The sequence below is a fragment of the Mobula birostris genome, chromosome X (assembly GCF_030028105.1).
Source record: "Mobula birostris isolate sMobBir1 chromosome X, sMobBir1.hap1, whole genome shotgun sequence".
Lineage (NCBI taxonomy): Eukaryota > Metazoa > Chordata > Chondrichthyes > Myliobatiformes > Myliobatidae > Mobula > Mobula birostris.
In genome coordinates, this window is record NC_092402.1 from 60045387 (window position 1) to 60064096 (window position 18710).

At 41.1% G+C, this 18710-nt stretch overlaps 1 protein-coding gene across 4 annotated transcripts in view; it reads right to left on the reverse strand.

The window, feature by feature from the left end:
* Window positions 1-18710, reverse strand: part of LOC140191770 (SWI/SNF complex subunit SMARCC2-like) — a 127065-nt gene that overhangs the window by 19888 nt on the left and 88467 nt on the right. For 3 of the 4 annotated variants that reach the window (XM_072249495.1, XM_072249494.1, XM_072249492.1), the window contains exons 20-24: window positions 9145-9403; window positions 7237-7398; window positions 6483-6544; window positions 5374-5497; window positions 184-350 (exon numbers count right to left, since the gene is read on the reverse strand). In XM_072249495.1, coding sequence (XP_072105596.1) covers window positions 184-350; window positions 5374-5497; window positions 6483-6544; window positions 7237-7398; window positions 9145-9403 — 774 coding nt within the window. The remainder of the gene's footprint in view (window positions 1-183; window positions 351-5373; window positions 5498-6482; window positions 6545-7236; window positions 7399-9144; window positions 9404-18710) is intronic. The other variant, XM_072249493.1, reaches the window with a different exon arrangement.

The window sequence follows — 18710 nt, forward strand, 5'->3', positions numbered from 1 at the left end:
GCTCACAAACATGGAAATGCAGTTTTTTAAAAAAGCTGTGCTATGCCATCAAATTTCTATTCCTTTGTACTATACACCAACCACACCACAAACATGCTGGACTCCAAGTAGAGCAATATTATGCAAATTCAGTGTTGGAAACCTCATAGAGCTGATGAACCTGTTTCTCAACCTGATGCTCACCTTTGCTTTGACTGCAGCTGCAGCCAGTGCAGCAGCTGCTGCTGTTGACAAATTCCCTTCACCAATATCCCGTTCAAGCTTAGTTTTCTTATCTGTTTCTGATTCTCCATCCTTCTTTGCTCCATCATCCTGGAATTCCTTATTTTCTTTCTCCCTCTCTGTGTCTGCTAGAATTAACAAGGAAAGAAAGATTACTAAACCTTAGACATTCTATTGGTGTACCCCAATAATCAATTGTGTTATTATTTAGTTCCTTTGTTTTCAATCACTTTTTTTTTGTCCCTGAGATCCAGCTCCTGCTCCTTAACTCTATTTTCACTGAAAAGGAAACCCAGCCATAAATGCAGAGCAACCAAAGTCAGATGCAGCTTTCAGCAGGAGTTGAGTAGAGGCAAGAACAAGGCTATGTCACGTTGGTGATAATAGGCAGCTTTAGTAATGGCATACCTCTATGACCAAGCTCATCTTGGAGTTACAAAGAATTTGCATTGGACATATGGTACTGAAGCAGACTATCTAACACACTCAGTTCATCCCAACAATTATGCTCTACTTGAGCCTCCTACTGTCTTTCCCTACTTAAATCTCTTGGAGGCTAATGTCAGAACATCTTTCAAGAGGGTGAACCCTCGCAAAGCATCAGGCCCTAATGGTGTTTCTAGTAGGTCATTCAAATTCTGTGCCAAACAACTGGCGGGAGTGTTCAAGGACATCTTCAATCTTTCACTACTGCAGTTGGGGGGTTCCCACCTGCTTCAAGAGGGTGACAATCATACCAGTGCCTAAAAAATGCAGGGTGAGCTGCCTCAGCAACTATCACCCAGATGCTCTCACATCTACTGTGATGAAGTGCTTTGAGAGGTGGTCATGGCCATAAGCAACTCCTCCCTCAGCAAGAACCTGGACACACTGCAATTTGCCTATCGCCACAATAGTTCTACAGCAGATGCAATCTCATTGGCTCTCCACTCGGCCTTGGATCACCTGAACAATAGCAATACCTACATCAGGCTGCTGATTATTGATTACAGCTCAGCATTCAACACAATCATACCCTCAGTTTTAATCAACCACCTCCAAAACCTGGGCTTCTGTATCTCCCTCTGTAACTGGATCCTTGACTTCCTCACCGGGAGACCACAGTTAGTCCAGATCGGAAATAACATCTCCTCCTTGCTGACAATCAACACTGGTGCACCTCAAGGATGCATGCTTAGTCCTCTGGTCTACTTCCTCTACAACCATGACTATATGGCAAGGCAGAGCTCAAATGCCATCTACAAACTTGCTAATGACACAACTATTGGCAGAAATTCAGATGGTAACGAGGTGGTGTACAGGAGTAAGATAGATCAGCTCCTTGAGTGATGTCACAACAACCTTGCATTCAATGCCAGCAAGGCCAAAGAACTGATTGTGGACTTTAGAAAGAAGTCAGGAGAATAGACACCAGTTCTCAATCGAGGGATCAGCAGTGGAAAGGTTGAGCAGTTTCAAGTTCCTGGGTGTCAGCATCTCTGAAGATCTATCCTGGGCCCAACATATTGATGCAACTACAAAGAAGGCATGACAATGACTATGTATCATGAGGAGTTTGAGGAGACGTGGTATGTTACCAAAGACTTGCAAATTTCTACAGGTGTACCGTAGAGAGCATTCTAACTGGTTACAGCATCGTCTGGTATGGAGGGTTCACTGCAGAGAATTGGAAAAAGCTGCAGCCAGATACATCACGGACACTAGCCTCCCCAGCATTAAGGACACCTTCAAAAGGCAATGCCTCAAGAAGGTAGCACCATCATTAGGACCCCCATCACCCAGGATATGCCCTCTTCTCATTGCTATCATCAAGGATGTGGTACAGGAACCTGAAAACCTGTTATAGTGTGTGTGTGTGTGTGTGTGTGTGACCGACCCAAAATGTGATCAGATCTTCACACAAGTCCTAAAACTGATGAAGAGAACCCAATTCCCAGTTAAATAAATAACACAAAAACATTATACTAGTTCATTTATTTATTGAGAAAAGTGGTCCAATATTTCATGTATTTGTTGGAAAAAGTATGTGAACCTCTGGGGTATTGCCTTCTACAAAAGCTATTTGGAGTCAGGTGTTCCAATCAATGAGATGAGATTGGAAGTGTGGCTTGTAGAGGTGCCCTGCCCAATAAAAAAGAAACAAAGTCAGGTTACTGACAGAGCCTGCTCTTCTCTAGATAGATCTGTTCATGTGCATCATGCCTCAATCAAAACAACTTTCAGAGGACTTAGAAGAACTGCAGTGATGCGTGAAGCTAGAAAAGGCTACAAAGCATTTCTAAAGACAGAGTATTCATTAGTCCACAGCAAGAGAAATTGTCTTCAAATGGAGGAAATAAAGTATTATTGCAACTCTCCCTTGGAGTGAGCACCCTGCAAAGATCACATCAAGAGCACAACACGCAATGTTGAAGGAGGTGAAAAAGAACCCAAGGGTAACAGCATAAAACCTGCAGAAATCTCTAGAACTTGCTAAAGTCTCTGTTCATGTGTCCACTATAAGAAAAACACAGAACAAGAATGGTGCTCATGGAAGGACACCGTGGTTCTCCAAAAAAAAAACATTGCTGCACGTTGCAAAAGACCACCTGGATGTTTTACAACACTTCTGGGACAATGATCTGTGGACAGATGAGACAAAAGTTGAACTTTTTGGCAGAAATGCACATTGCTATGTTTGGAGGAAAAAGAGCACTGCAAACCAACATCAAAACCTCATCCCAACTGTGAAGCATGATGGAAGGAGCATCATGGTTTGGGGCTGCTTTGCTGCCACACAGCCTGGCCAGTTTGCAATCGTTGAGGGAACAATTAATTCAAAATTGTATCAAGACCCCTTACAGCAGAATGTCAGGATAGCAGTCCATCACCTGAAGCTTAATAGAAGTTGGATAATGCAACAAGACAATGATCTGAAAGACAAGAGTAAATCAACAACAGAATGGTTTAAGAGGTACACACAAAATGCTGGAGAAACTCAGCAGGTCAGACAGCATCTAGGAAAAGAGTACAGTTGGTGTTTCAGGCCAAAGTCCTGCCAAAGGATTTTGGCCCGAAACACTGACTGTACTCTTTTCCTAGATGCTGCCTGGCTTGCTGAGTTCCTCCAGCATTTTGTGTGTGTTGCTCGGATTTCCAGCATCTGCAGATTTTCTCTTGTTTGTGGTTTAAAAATATGAAGTGTTTTGGAATGGCTGAGTCAAAGTCCTAACCTTAATCCTATAGAAATATTGTGGAAGGACCTGAAACAAGCAGCTCATGCAAGGAAGCCCACTAACATCCCAGAGTTGAAGCAGTTTTGTAAGGAGGAATGACCTAAAATTTCTCCAAGCTGATGTGCAAGACTGATCAACAGTTACCAGAAATGTTTGGTTGAAGTTATTGCTGTACAAGGGGGTCACATCGGTTACTGACAGCAAAGGTTCACATAATTGTTCCAACAAATATATGCAATATTGGATCATTTTTCTCAATAAATAAATGAACAAGTATAACTTTTCTCATGTTATTTATTAATTGGGTTTTCTTTATCTAGTTTTAGGACTTACGTGAAAATCTGATCACATTTTAAGTCATACTTATGCAAAAACAGAGAAAATTGACAAGGTTCACAAGCGTATGTGTGTGTGTACATGCACATATAAAAATACATACATCTTATTGTAAGTTAATTTAATTTTTTTTTATTATGTATTGCAATGTACTGTTGCCGCAAAACAACAAATTTCACAACGAATGCCAGTGATATTAAACCTGATTCTGATTCTAAATCTATCTCTACTTCCTTCTCCCTCATGTGCTTGTCCAGTCTGCCCATACAGGCACCTAAACCATTCAGTTCAACTACTCAGTGTGGGAATGGGTTTCACCTGCTTGCCACTCATTTCTTGCAAATTTTTTTATTGGATTACTTGGTGACTCTCTTATATTGATCACCTTAGTCATGTTCTTCCTCACAAGTGGAAACATCCACAGCAAAACCCTTCACAATTCTACAAACTTGTTTGGTCACCCCTCAGCTGTCTTCTCTCAAGAGAAGAGAAACCCAGACTGGTCATCCTTTCCTGATAATGTAGACCTTTGTAAATCTTCTTTGCAACCTCTCCAGTGCCTTTATATATCTTTTATAACATGGCAACCACAACTGTATGCAGATCTCTAAGAGTAAGGTCTGACCAAGGTTCAATACAAGTTTAGCATAACTTAGCCATTTTTCAATTCTATCCCTCTAGAAGGAAACACTGGGGGCTTGCTTTACCTTTTTCTTAATGGACTTGTTAACTTGGGTACAGCTTTTAGTGACTGGTGTTTGGATAATAAGATCCCTTTATTCCTATACTCCACCTGGACATGCACCTTCTTAAATGCACTACCCTACATTTATCAATGTTGAACTTCACTTGGTGATATTTGCCAATTCAGCAAGCTTGTAAGCTGCCAACAGTCTATTTCAGCTTTTGACCGATGCCAGTGAGACAGATGGAGTTGATGACTAGCAAACAGTGGCTATGATGACTAAAGAAAGTTGCGATTAAGCTTTTCCAATATTTATTTGGAAGAAAATTCTGCTCATCCAGTATGGAATGTCAGACAAGCAGGCTGACCATTTAAGGACAGTGGAGAGGTCTAGACATGTTGTGAGGTAGGGTTGCATGTTGTAAATATACTTGTGAAAGCTAGTGCTATATTATCAGTTGATACAGTAAAGGGCTAGCATGTTAATAAGAAGTGTGTTTCCTGTGGGTACAAGGAAAATCCTTGGGGATAGCAAAGGTATCAATGCGGGGGAAGAAACATTTACAAATGATTCTCTGGCTACAGCTGGGCAGATGAGAACCAGATGAGTGAAATCTCATCCAGATAGAGGAGAGATGCTGGAGATGGATGGTGAGGTCATCCATGTCAAAAGATAGAGATGGATCAAAAAGGACAAGGAGGGATAGATTAGCTCAGTTACAAACACTTAGAACACCAGTGATGATGTTAATTAGAATCATTTCACATGGCAGGGTCAGAAACCTGAATGGAGGGATCCAAATAAAGAAAGCAAAGGAGACATGAACTTTAAAGACAAATACATTTAAGGACCAAGTAGAAGCGGGCAAGTTTCAGGTCCATGTGACAAAAGGCAGTTGTTGAACAATAACCTACCTACTTCTACCTCAGCTTGTTCATTTTCTTTCTCTGGTTCACATTCTTTTCCCTTTTCTTCCTCCTTTTTGGAAGAGTCAGGTTGTTTCTCCTTACTTTCATCTTCTGTTATTTCCTTGTTGTCCTGGGAACAAATCAGCAACATGATTACCAGATATTGGAAAATTTAACAGGGAAAACTGGAATAGATTCCACTGTGGCAGTTTGGGACTGCAGGAACAATAACGCAATGTATGGCACTGAAAACAACTCTGAAGTTGCAATTTCTTGAAATATGTTTCTTGGATTACAAAATATGAAAGTCATTTCTATTGACATTGACATTAAAGAAAAGGTAGAAACACATTTTTATCGTGGGGTGGGATTGATGGTGTGAAAAGAATAAATGGAATGACTTTATTTTTGGTTGACAATTATTCTTCTTCCCCATTTCTTCCACTCTTTTGTAGAATAATCCAGGTCTTGCAAGTTCCAGGTAATAATAGTGCCTGATCCTATTTGATGTCTGCACACACTTGGAAATTTGAAATGAGAATTTAGGTGCAATCCTAGTCCATATTATCAGCTCATAAATGATTAAATATTATGGTATTTGTGGCATAGTACTGCACCAGACAATGTAGTTTCCCCATTGAGATAAAATGCTAAATTAAATTTCGAACAATGCCAAAAGCCTTCTCCACTGCGAAGAAGTTTGCTACCCTAATCCTCTCCAGAACTATTCCAGAGCAGATAAAAGCTTCTCCTATTAAATCAGTATAGTGACCATCTATCCCAGTAGGTGGAAGCACAAAACTACTGATTAACACTCACATCCATAGGCTGGTTGTTGTGAAATAAGCTGCATAAGATCTGCTCTTTCAAGTTGAGGATGAAATAATATTTACAGAAGTAAGGCAAATAAATACCCAATGGTACATCTGCTCTATTTGAAATTTGAAGCTAACAATTGGAACTGTGTGTGAAATTAAATTCCCAGCAGTCTTATCTCCCAACCAACGACAAAAAGATGGTAAAATCAGTACTTTGGTGATAAAATAGAGAGCATAATGCACAGTAGTGGGAGAGAAAATGAAGCAGCAAAATAAAGAGAATGACAGCAACATTACCTTTGATTCTTTCTTATCTTCTGATGGTTGAGCATCTGACTTAGCTTCCTCATTGCCTTCCTCTGAAGCACAAGTAAAATAAAGTCACAGTAAATAATTTGAAATCTGCCTAAAACACAATACAAGATTGCTTGAGTTTTTAAAAAACACAGCAACACGGCATCAATATTTCTTCCAGTGGTCTGAGATGCATTTCTTAACTGAAGTATTTAATGCAAGTGAAGATTATCACATGGCCAGTTGGTTGGACTCTCACCCAAGTCAGAATATTCTGTATTCAACTCCAGAGACTTGTGCACAAACCACTCTCACACAGGACTGAGGAAGTGCTATGTTATTGTAGGTGTCATCTCGTGCATTGGACCACGTTATCTTTCAGTCAATAGTTCAAAAAACAGATTTCCTGATCATTATCATGCTGCTGTCTGTAGGAGATGCAATTTGACTGTTGGGTTTCTTACATATGTATGAGCACACTTTAAAATTTTTCATGAACATTATGATGGTGTATTTTCATACATAGCACCTACTCTCAAAATGAGGGATGAACTGGACTGTATAACATTGTGTATGGAATTGCAAGCTTTAAACCAGGTAACTCTTGTAGAAGTATTCTGCCCGACCTGCTGAGGTTTTCTGCTTTTTCTGTTTTATTTCTTATACCAGGTATTGTTTCTTCACAGAGAATGCAACACCCTTTCAGTAATGCACATGACTACAGTTAACCTCCCTGATAATTCTTATATGTACTCACCCAACCTCTCTGGTTCATCTGGGGTAGTTCCTGCAATTCCACTGCTCTCCAGACCATAGGTTGGATCTGCCTTCCCAGTAACTTTAGCAGCATCTTCTACTTTCTTTACATGGGCTTCTACAAGAGCAGAGGGGACCTCCTCCTTCATCTTAGAGAACTCTTCTGCAAAGCAAGCTCCAATAATTAAAATGGGAGAAGTGCTTATCGACATAAATACCCCATGCCCTATTTTAATAGAGGTGCTTATACAGTCATGAAATTGTATACTGAATGGTTCAGGAAAATGAGAAAGACCCTATTAAAAAATTACCCTTCATTGTCCCAAGATTGAAGAGAACTTAAAATTATTTTGAACAAAAATGCTAACTTCTGTTCTAATATTGGGATTTACTTTCAACTTCCAGGGAAGAAAATCCCATTTGGTCAAAGATCTCATGGAACCCACAAAAATGGCTCTTCTTAGATAACACCTCACAGGCAACCTGTTGACTCACAATCTGAACGGTGCTGAAGTCTACTGTAATTGGCACCCATGAAGAAACTCTGAGGTTCTCTACTAGGATGATCGTCAATTGCATTGAGAGCCATGGCTTGTGCAAGTTTTTCAATGCAGGGAAGACCAATTACCTTAGGCCAAAACACTCAAGGCCCTGAGAACCAAGAACAGAGTGGAACTTATCAAGGACTGAGAGGTCAGTGATCACTGGAAAAAACATTTCAAAGACCCCTTCAACTGTGACACAAGTGCACTTGACTGCACCTGTCAGCAACTAGTCTGGTCCAGTCTCACCACCACCCTGACTGACAACAAATTGAAAAGGCCATATCTTAAATGGAAAACAATAAAGTCTTGGGAGCAGACTGTATGCTTACCAAAGGGCACCGTGGAAGTATCTTCATCACAAGGACTACAGTGAATTCTTATGGTTGACTCAGCACTACCTACCTAACACAGTTAAGGCCTGAAATAAGATACTGACCCAATCAACGGTACCCTAATCCTACACACAAATGAGAAAAAAAGGCTTTCGCTTTAAATTTTAGCCCATTATTTTGCTCTCCCTTATTAACATTTGGGAATCTTCTCTCAGTTGATCTCGTTTTATTGTCCAATCATGGCAATTTGTATTTCTCCCTCCTGGGTATTTTCTCACAGCTATCATTTGTGCTTTTTATCGTTCTGAGATGTGAATGTTGGAGGTGAGGCCAGCATCTATTGCTTATCCCTAACTGCTCCCTGAAATAAATGAGAATTGACCACACCAATGGGTCTGAAATCACACCTCCTCAAGCCTGGACAAGGATGGCAGATTTCCTTCCTCAAAGGAAATTTACCACTGTATCTGCATCAAGACATTAGTTTATCTTCCTCACAAACACAAATTTCAAGTATTGCAATATCAAAGTCCAGGTCCAACTGGAGATATAAAACTCAAAATGTTTCACAGAGTCCCTGAAACCTAGAATAGTCATGTTGTGATACCAATCCGAGGTACAAAATATGAGGAACACACATCACTGATACCAACACCCGATGACTGGTACAGATCTTTTCACAGATATTTGTCAACATTACTTTCAATACAGCCCAACCTACAATATCTAAAATTCCTCCATATGCTCCAATCAGCATAAGCTGACTTAAAATACCTAAAACATTACTAAATACATTTCAGTGCCAGCAACTCTATGTATAATCGTAATTCTCCAGTATATATGAAGATCAATACAGCCCCAATTCTAATTCTTCTGTATGCGTTCCATGGGATATATTCTAATCAGTACGGTCCTCTCTATATCCTCTGTATACAGTATATACATTGAACAGTACTGCTGTGTCCATAAATACCTGAGGTTCCTGACCCAACTCAATTTTCAAACTGGTACTTAGAATTAAAATCATCTCACCTAATGCAGACTTTGCAGCTGCTGATGCAACCCGAGGGTCAACAACCGATGCCAGGAATGCCACAGTGCTCATTACGGGATTACCAGACTGGCTGAATGGAATTGGCTGATAAGCCAATGGACCTAGGGAGGCCTCGGAGTCTTCAAGGTAGGGATCCTCTATGGGCAAACGCAAGAAGTGCAAGATGCATTCATCCTGTGTGCGACTACCCACATGCTCTGAGACTTTGTTCCAATCATCCTTGTACATCTCCAGTGCCTGCGGGAGGGTGGGATTGGATACAGAAGTGAATCAGTGATCAACTACAAAGTTCGATGTATTCTTATTTCAACTTATTCTATGTAGATGGGAGCATGCTGGATTACATCCAAAAATAATGCATGTCCAATAAAGGTATCCAACTGGACTGGCAGTTCAAGTTTCAGTCAAAGAGGGACCACAGAGGTCAGCATTCCCTTTGATTTAATCTATTTTCATGTCATTACCATTTGTGCTGTGCATCACTAAAGGGGATATGAATGTAGTTTCAAGTGTAGCTATCTTGTGTTTTGTCTTTGCAGGGCATTAACAGAGGTTCTTGCTCCTCCTCCCAAAATATCATGAATGAGAAAAGCATGGAAGAGTGGAGTGAAATGAGGGTGAAGGGAAAGGGGGAAAATTATGACAATGACGATAACAATGATGTTAAAAGTTAATCATTGTGCCTCTGAGAGTGGCATTGTGAGGGATTAGCAGAATAGTTTAGCGGGATATGCGTCACAGGGAAATATAGTGGGCAATAGTGTGCTAGGTCTGGAACCAGGTGGCGGGAATTTGCTACAGAGATGAGTTATTTCAGAGGAGTTGAGCAAAGACCACAATTGGATCTCTTTATGCCAAAGTTTCTGGATGCAAACAAAGTTGACGAGTGCATTATCAGGCTGTCTGGCTGACTGCAGATGTCAAGTAGGATAGAGTAGGCAGTCACCATGATCTTGCAGGAAGTTGTGTTGAACCAGAACCTTGATCTGCACTTTGAGATCCAATCATACTTCTTTGCAAGAGCTCAGTAATAATCCCAATAAACAATATCCATTGGTTCAGATGACAGATGCTATGGAGGCACAGACAAAGTCCACATGGTCTAGCAGCTTCTTAGCAATCTTGCCTTGATCCAGCAAGGGGGTCTGATCTCTGCTAGATAAGAATAACTTGATACTTGTCAGCAAAATGCCTCTAGGAAGCAACATGGTCTTCATTGGGCAGAGATGCTACATATGAGCAGATTGCTGTTCTCACTGAGCAGCAAGATGCACTTCGTGGACAGAGGGATGTACCCATATGCAGCTTGCATTTCTGCAGGGGTGAAGGGATTCTACAAGCAAGCAGCTTCCTGTTCCTTAGACACAGATTTAGCACGTCAGCAGACTGCTCTTCTGCCTGTGAAGACAAATTAGATGTGAGCTGGCCACTGTTCTACGGGAGCAAAGATACATGAAAACTCTTCTCTTTTCTGCAGGAACAGAGATATTTTGCTCCAGTCCCCTTGTTATTCACACTTTTCATTTTGAGCAGAGCACCAACAGTGAAGAAACCAGTTCAGACTGCAGGGACCAGATATCTGAAATTTGGAGCTTTGTCTGTTGGCTCAGGTTTGAATAACGGTTGAGTGGCTTGAACATTAATCTATTCGTGCATCATGGTCTATGCAGTCCCTTGAAAGACATACCTAGAGCCATAGTGTCATAGAACAGTGATCCCCAACCACCGGACCGCGAGCATGTGCTACCGGGCTGTGAGGAAACGATATGATTTGGCAATATGATCTGATATGAGTCAGCTGCACCTTTCCTCATTCCGAAACGCCCACTGTTGAACTTGAACGCACGCGAGGTCCGCAAGAATATTGTCAATATTAAACTGGTCCGTGGTGCGCAAAAGGTTGGGGATCCCTGTCATAGAACACTACAGCACAGAAACAGGCCCTTTGACCCACTGAGTCTGTGCCCAACTATTAATCTGCCTAGTCCCATCGACCTGCACCCGGATCATAGCCCTCCATGTCCCTCCCATCCAAATTTCTCTAAAATGTTGATATCAAACCTGTATCCATCACTTGCTTGTTCCACACTCTCACAACCCTCTGAGTGAAGAAGTTCCCCCTCATGTTCCCCTTAAACATTTCATCTTTCACCCTTAACCCATGACTCCTAGTTGTAGCCAACCTCAGTGGAAAGAGCCTGGTTACATTTACCCCATCTATTCCCCTCATAATTTTGTATACTTCTATCAAATCTTCCCTCGATCTTCTATGTTCTGGGAATAAAGTCTCAACCTTTCCCTACAACTTAGGTCAAGTCCTGGCAACATCTTTATAAATTTTCTCTCCACCCTTTCAATCTTATTGATATTTTTCCTGTAAGTAGGTGAAATTAGGCCTCACCAAAATCTTAAACAATTTCAACATAACATCCCAATATATTGATTTATGAAGGCCAATGTGCCAAAAGCTTTCATTACGACTTTAACTACCTGTGACGCCACTTTCAAGGAATTATAGATCTGTATTCCCAGATCCCTCTGTTCTAGTGCGCTCCTCAGTCCACTACCGCTCACCGTCTAAGACCTACACTGGTTGGTCCTCCCAAAGTGCAAAACCTCATACTTGTCCGCATTAAGTTCCACCTGCCATTTTCCAGCCCATATTTCCAGGTGGTCCAGATCCCACTGCAAACTTTGATAGTCTACAACACTGTCCAAAACCTCCAATCTTGGTGTCATCTGCAAATTTGTGGATCCAGTTAACCACATTATCATCCAGATCATTGATATAGATGACAAACAACAGACCCAATGCCTGCAGCATACCACTAATCAAAGATCTCCAGTCAAAGAGGAAAGCATATACTATCACTCTCTGGCTTTTACCGCAAAGTGAACGTCTAATCCAATTTACTATGGTATCTTGAATGCTGAGCGACTGAACCCTCTTGACCAACCTCCCACACAGGACCTTGTCAAATACCTTGCTAAAGTCAATGTAGACAACATCCACTTTCCTGGTAACCTCCTTGAAAAACTCTATAAGATTGGTTAGACTCAACCTACCATGCTGACTATCCTTAATCAGTCTGTCTATCCAAATACTCGTATCTGGTCCCTTAGAATACCTTCTAGTAAATTGCCCACTTCAATGTCAGGTTCTATAATTTCCTGGCTTATTCTTAGAGCCTTTTTTTAAACAACGGAACATCATTAGCTATCCTCCAATCCTCCAGCACCTTACTTGTGGCCAAGGATGTTTTAAATATCTCTGCTAGGGCCCCTGTAATTTCTGCACCAGCCTCCCACAGGGTCCGAGGGAACACCTTGTCAGGCCCTAGCGATTTATCCACACTAATTTGCCTCAGGATAGCAAACACCTCCTCCTCTGTAAGCTGTATAGGGTTCATGAACTTGCTGCCACTTTGCCTCACTTCTATAGACTCTGTCTCCATCTCCTGAGTAAATACAAATGCAAAAAAATCCAATTAAGATCTCCCCCATCTCTTTCAGCTCCACACATAACCATTCTGATCTTCCAGAGGACCAATTTTGTCCCTTGCTATCCTTTTGCTATTAATATGTAGCGCCTTGAAAAATTATTTAGCTCCCACATCTATTTTTACATTTTGCAGTCTCATTTTCTAAATTTAAAATATATTGAAGTAGAATTTTTTGAGCTAATCTAATTGTGCATCATGTCAAATCAAAAGAAAAATTCCAAAACCTGTTAACAATTTACTAAAAATTAAAAACCAAAGTTGAGGCTGGAGAAGAATTCATCCCCTTTGTAATTACTATGCTAATTTTCCTCAGGTGTGATACTATATATCACCGTACTAACTCACCCAATTTGTCGATGTAGAAAATTGGAAGATGACCTAAATAAATATGCCCTCTCTCTGTAAGGTCCAACAGAATGGTAGATTTTCAACAGACCAAACCAAAATGAAAATAAAAGAGCATTCAAGGAAATAATAGAGAAGCACAAATCTGGGGAAGGATACAAGACTATCTCAAAGGCACTGAACATACTTCAGAGCTCAATGCAGTCCATTGTGAAAAAGTGGAAAAAATATGAAACCACAGCTACACTGCCTATGCCAGGCTGTCCCTTTAGACTTGGTTGCCAGAGAAGAATGGCACTTGTAAGAGAGGCTACTGTGATGCCAATAGTCACCCTGAATGAGCTGTAGAAGTCAGTGGCTCTAACTGGAGATGAAGTTTATGGCTCCACAATCTCTAAGGCCTTGCACAAAGAGGGTATTTATGGAAGTGCAACTTTTTGGCCTCAATGCTAAATGGTACGTGTATTATACAGTGGCATGCAAAAGTTTGGACACCCCGGTCAAAATTTCTGTTACTGTGAATAGTTAGGTGAGTAGAAGATGAACTGATCTCCAAAAGTCATACAGTTAAAAAGATGAAACATTCTTTTCAATATTTTAAGCAACAGCAGTGCATGCAAGATGGCCCAAGAATCTCACAGAACTAGAAGCCTTTTGCAAGGAAGACTGGGCAAAAATCCCCCAAACAAGAATTGAAAGACTTTTAGCTGGCTACAAAAAGCGTTTACAAGCTGTGATACTTGCCAAAGGGGGTGTTACTAAGTACTGACCATGCAGGGTGCCCAAACTTTTGCTTCGGGCCCTTTTCCTTTTTTGTTATTTTGAAACTGTAAAGTAATCTTGCTTAAAATATTAAAGAAACATGTCATCTTTAACTTTATGCCTTTTGGAAATCAGTTCATCTTTTACTTGCTTAGCTATTCACAGTAACAGAAATTTTGACTAGGGGTGCCGAAACTTTTGCATCCCACTGAGATTCTAATACTGCACATCAGCCAGGTAACACCACCTCCTACTGTAAAGTATGGTGGAGGTAGCATCACGCTATGGGGATGCTTTATAGCAGCAGGGACTGGAAATCTGGTTAGGATTGATTGGAAGATGAATGCTGCTAAATACAGAGAGATCCTGGACAAAAACCTGCTAGCCTCTGTCAGAAAGCTTAAACTGTGGAGGAAGTTCGTCTTTCAGCACGACGACGACCAAAAGCACTCTGCAGAGCAACAATGGAGGAGGCTTCAAATGAAGGAAATCGATGTCCTTGAGTGGCCCAGTCAGAGTCCTGATCTTAACCCTGATCGAACATCTCTGGCAAGACCTCCAGATTACTGCCCGCCACTGCTCCTGGCACAGCTTGAACAATTTTGCAAGGAGGAATGGACAAATCTTGCTCCATCATGTTGTGCACAGCTAATCTAAAGAGATGACTGGCTGTAACAATTGTAAGAGGTGGTTCAACTAAGTACTGGACAAAGGGGGATGAATACTTCTGAACTATTGATATTTCATTTTTTAGATTTTTAGTTATTCATGCTTTACAATTTTCCTTATTTTTTGGGCTCTACTGTGAAAAAAAGAGCATGTGATTCACAAATATAAATTCTCAGTTAAATTGATCAAAATCCCTGGTTCTAATGCTCATGTGAACAAAGGGTAGGTGGCTGAGTACTTTTATAAGGCACTGTATCTGTAGAAGCCCTTAAGATTCTTCTCCACCTTTTCTGCTAGAGTAACCTCATGCCTTCTTTTAGTCCTCCTGATTTCCTTAAGTATTCTCTTGCATTTCTTATACTCCACAAGTACCTTATTTGCTCCTACATGCCTTTCCCTGCTATGCACCTCCTCCTTTTTCCTAACCAGGGCCTCAATGTCTCTTGAAAACCAAGCTTCACTAAACCTGATGGCCTTGCCTTTTATTCTAAAAGGAACATAAAAACTCTGTACTCTCAGAATTTGAGCTTTGAATGCCTCGCACTTAACACCTTTGCCAGAAAACAATCTGTCCAAACCCACACTTTATTTATTTATTGAGATACAGCATGGATAGGCCCAGCAATCCTGATTTAATCCCGGCCTAATCACAGGACAATTTACAATGACCAAATAACCTGCCAATCAGTACATCTTTGGACTGTGGGAGGAAACCAGAGCAGCTGGAGGAAACTCATGTGGCCACAGGGAGAATGTACAAGCTCTCTGTAGTGTAAAGCATTGTGCAAACCACAACACAACTGTGCCGTCCCAGATCCTTTCTGATACTATCAAGATTGGCTTTTCTCCAATTTAGACTATCAACCCGAGGACCAGACCTATCCTTTTCCATACTCACCTTGAAACTTTCGATTTTTCTATTTTCTATTTATGATTTATAATTTAATTTTTTAATATTTACTAATTTTTACTATTTTTAATATTTAATATTTGTAATCCAGGGAGTGGGAAGCGCAGAATCAAATATCGCTGTGATGATTGTACGTTCTAGTATCAATTGTTTGGCAACAATAAAGTATAAAGTATAATGGCATTATGATCACTAGAGGCAGTGTTCTGTCACCTGCCCTGTTTCATTCCCTAATAGGAGATCTAGTATCACACTGTCTCTAGTTGGGACTTCTACAAATGAATAAAGGAAACTTTCCTGAACATATTTGACAAGCTCTTTCCCATCCAGCCCTGGAGTCCCAGCCAATAGTTCAAATCACCTACTATCACAATCTTATGTTTCTTGAAACAGTCTGCAATATCTCCACAAATATACCTGTGGACTGTTGGTGTAAATGTTCAGGATATTGTTATGCCCTTTCACAAAGTGATCCTATTAAACTCACACATTAGCTTCTCAAACACTATAATCACCCATGCTCTAAAGTCATCCATCCCTAACTACACCTTCAATTGGCCATGGGTAGCAATGCTTTGCCTGTCTATATAAGGGAAGGCATCTGCATGCACTCAAACTGAAAGGGAGCTGTTTTCCAGCAGCCAGACTTTAGCCAAAACAAAGGATACTGTGATGTCATGCTAGGACATTAAAAGGCATCCGTTAGTCTTGTGAGACCATGGATCTGCACCTAGAAAGTCTTCACCCTCCAGGGCGCAGGCCTGGGCAAGGTTGTATGGAAGACCAGCAGTTTCCCATTCTGCAAGTCTCCCCTCTCCACGACACCGACGTTGTCCAAGGGAAGGGCATTAGGACCCATACAGCTTGCACCAGTGTCGTCACAGAGCAATGTGTGATTAAATGTAGAAAGCAAAATAGTGTCAAACATCAGGGACATGGGCCTAGTTTCCATTTGTGTATTATTTGATGCACTTTTCACAGCACTAGGATTCTCATTTAGGGCAAATAACATCCTTCATTCTGCAGAGGTAAAGCATACTGATGCGATGGCTGATGGCATTACTGCACACCCTAAACCTCGATTGCATTTGCTTCAGCAAAACATTGATCAGGATGCGATATTGAATAAGGCACACACCTTAAAAACTTATAGCCTCACTGCAATGAAACACATGACTGTAAACAGATTAGATGAATGCCGTAGAAACCATGTTATGCTGGCAGTGCAGAATTGCTTACTATCTTGTAATTCTAATTGCTTGCTTGGAATTACAATTTTTATTAAGGCCACTGAGCTAGGAACTTCTATAACAGGCAGTGAAGAATGAGAGAGGTAACATGCTAAGATACATTTGCTCAATGTTGTCCATTTTCTAGGAGTTCCACAATATGCAGGGTTCACTTTGTATTTTATGTACTTGATCCCTTTGTAGTTAAACATTTTGTAGTCTCACTCCATTACCATTTGCCTTTTCATTCTTCCTTCCTATAGTTCCCCCCTACAATAAACTCCATTTGCCAACTTGTTAATACAACAAGAAGCTCTTTGCATTCTCCTGACAACTTGCTAATCTACCTATCTCATCAGCAAATTTGGTTGCATTACACTCAGTCCCTTCATCCAAACTGTTAATATAGATTGACCCTTCTGGTCCTTAGAGATGCACTGCCTGGCAATCCCCAAAAACCCCATTTTAACCCTAATTTAATCACGGGACAATTTACAATGACCAATTAACCTACCCAGTGCATCTTTAGATCGGAGGAGGAAACCAGAGCGCCTGGGGAAAACCCATGCATTCCACAGGGAGGATGCACAAAGACCCCTTACAGAGGCCGGAAGTAAAGAGTGGGAATAAAGGAGGCACTTTCTGGTTGGCTGCTGGTGACTACTGGTTTCCACAGGGGTTGGTGTTGGGACCACTTCTTTTCACATTGCTTATCAACAACTTGGATGAAGAAATTGATGGCCAAGTTTGCAGATGATACGAAGATAGGTGGAAGGGCATATAGTGCTGAGGAAGCAGGGTGTCTGCAAAAAGAGAGATTGGGGGATTGGGCAAAGAAGTGGCAGATGGGATATAATGTAGGGAAATGCATGGTCATGCAATTTGGCAGAAGGACTAAAGATGTGGACTATTTTGTAAATGGGGAGAAAATTCAAAAATCAGAGGTGCAGAGGGACTTGGGACATCATGCAGGATTCCCTAAAGTTTAACTTGCAGGTTGAGTCAGTAGTAAGGAAGGCAAATGCAATGCTTGCACTCATTTCAAGAGGACTAGAGTACAAAAGCAAGGATGTAATGCTGAGGCTTTATAAGGCATTGGTGAGGCCTCACTTGGAGTATTGTGATTAGTTTTGGGTCTCTTATCTAAGAAAGAATGTGCTGACATTGAAGTAAGCCCAGAGGAGGTTCATGAGAATGATCCCAGAAATGAAAGGGTTACATATGAGTAACACACATAAAAATTGCTGGTGAATGCAGCAGGCCAGGCAGTATCTATAGGAAGGGTTACAGTCGATGTTTCGGGCTAAGACCCTTCATCAGGACTAACCGAAAGAAGAGATAGTAAAAGATTTGAAAGTGGTGGGGGGGGAGGGGGGAATCCAAAATGATAGGAGAAGACAAAGGGTCTCGGCCCAAAACGTCGACTGCACCCCCTTCCACAGATCTTGCCCGGCCTGCCGCGTTCACCTGCACCTTCCGTGTGCGCTGCCCGAACTTCCAGCATCTGCAGATTTCCTCATGTTTACGAGGAGATAGAAAAGGCAATGCTAGGATAGTCATGGAGAATTTCAATATGTACTGTAGGTTGACTGGAAAAATCATGTACGTGTTGTAACCCAAGATGGGGAATTTGTAGAATTTCAGCAAGATGGCTTTTTAGAGCAGCTTGTGGTTGAGCCCACTGGGGAAAAGGCAATTCTGGAATGGAGGTTGTGTAATGAACCAGATTTGATTTTGGAACTTAAGGTAAAGGATCATAATATGATAGAATTCACTCGGCAGTTTGAGAGCGAGAAGCAAAAGTCAGATGTATCAGTATTACAGTGAAGTAAAAGGATTTACAGAGGCATGAGACAGAAGCTGACCAAATTGTCTGGAAGAGAACACTAGCAAGGCTGTAACCCAAGATGGGGAATTTGTAGAATTTCAGCAAGATGGCTTTTTAGAGCAGCTTGTGGTTGAGCCCACTGGGGAAATGTGAGGAGTGTTATGTGAGGAGTGTTTGATGCTCTGGGCCTGTACTTGTTGCGGTTTAGAAGAATGAGGGAGGGATCTCATCGAAGCATATCAAATATTGAAAGGTCTAAATAGAGTGGATGTGGAGATGTTTCCTCTAGTGGGGGAGT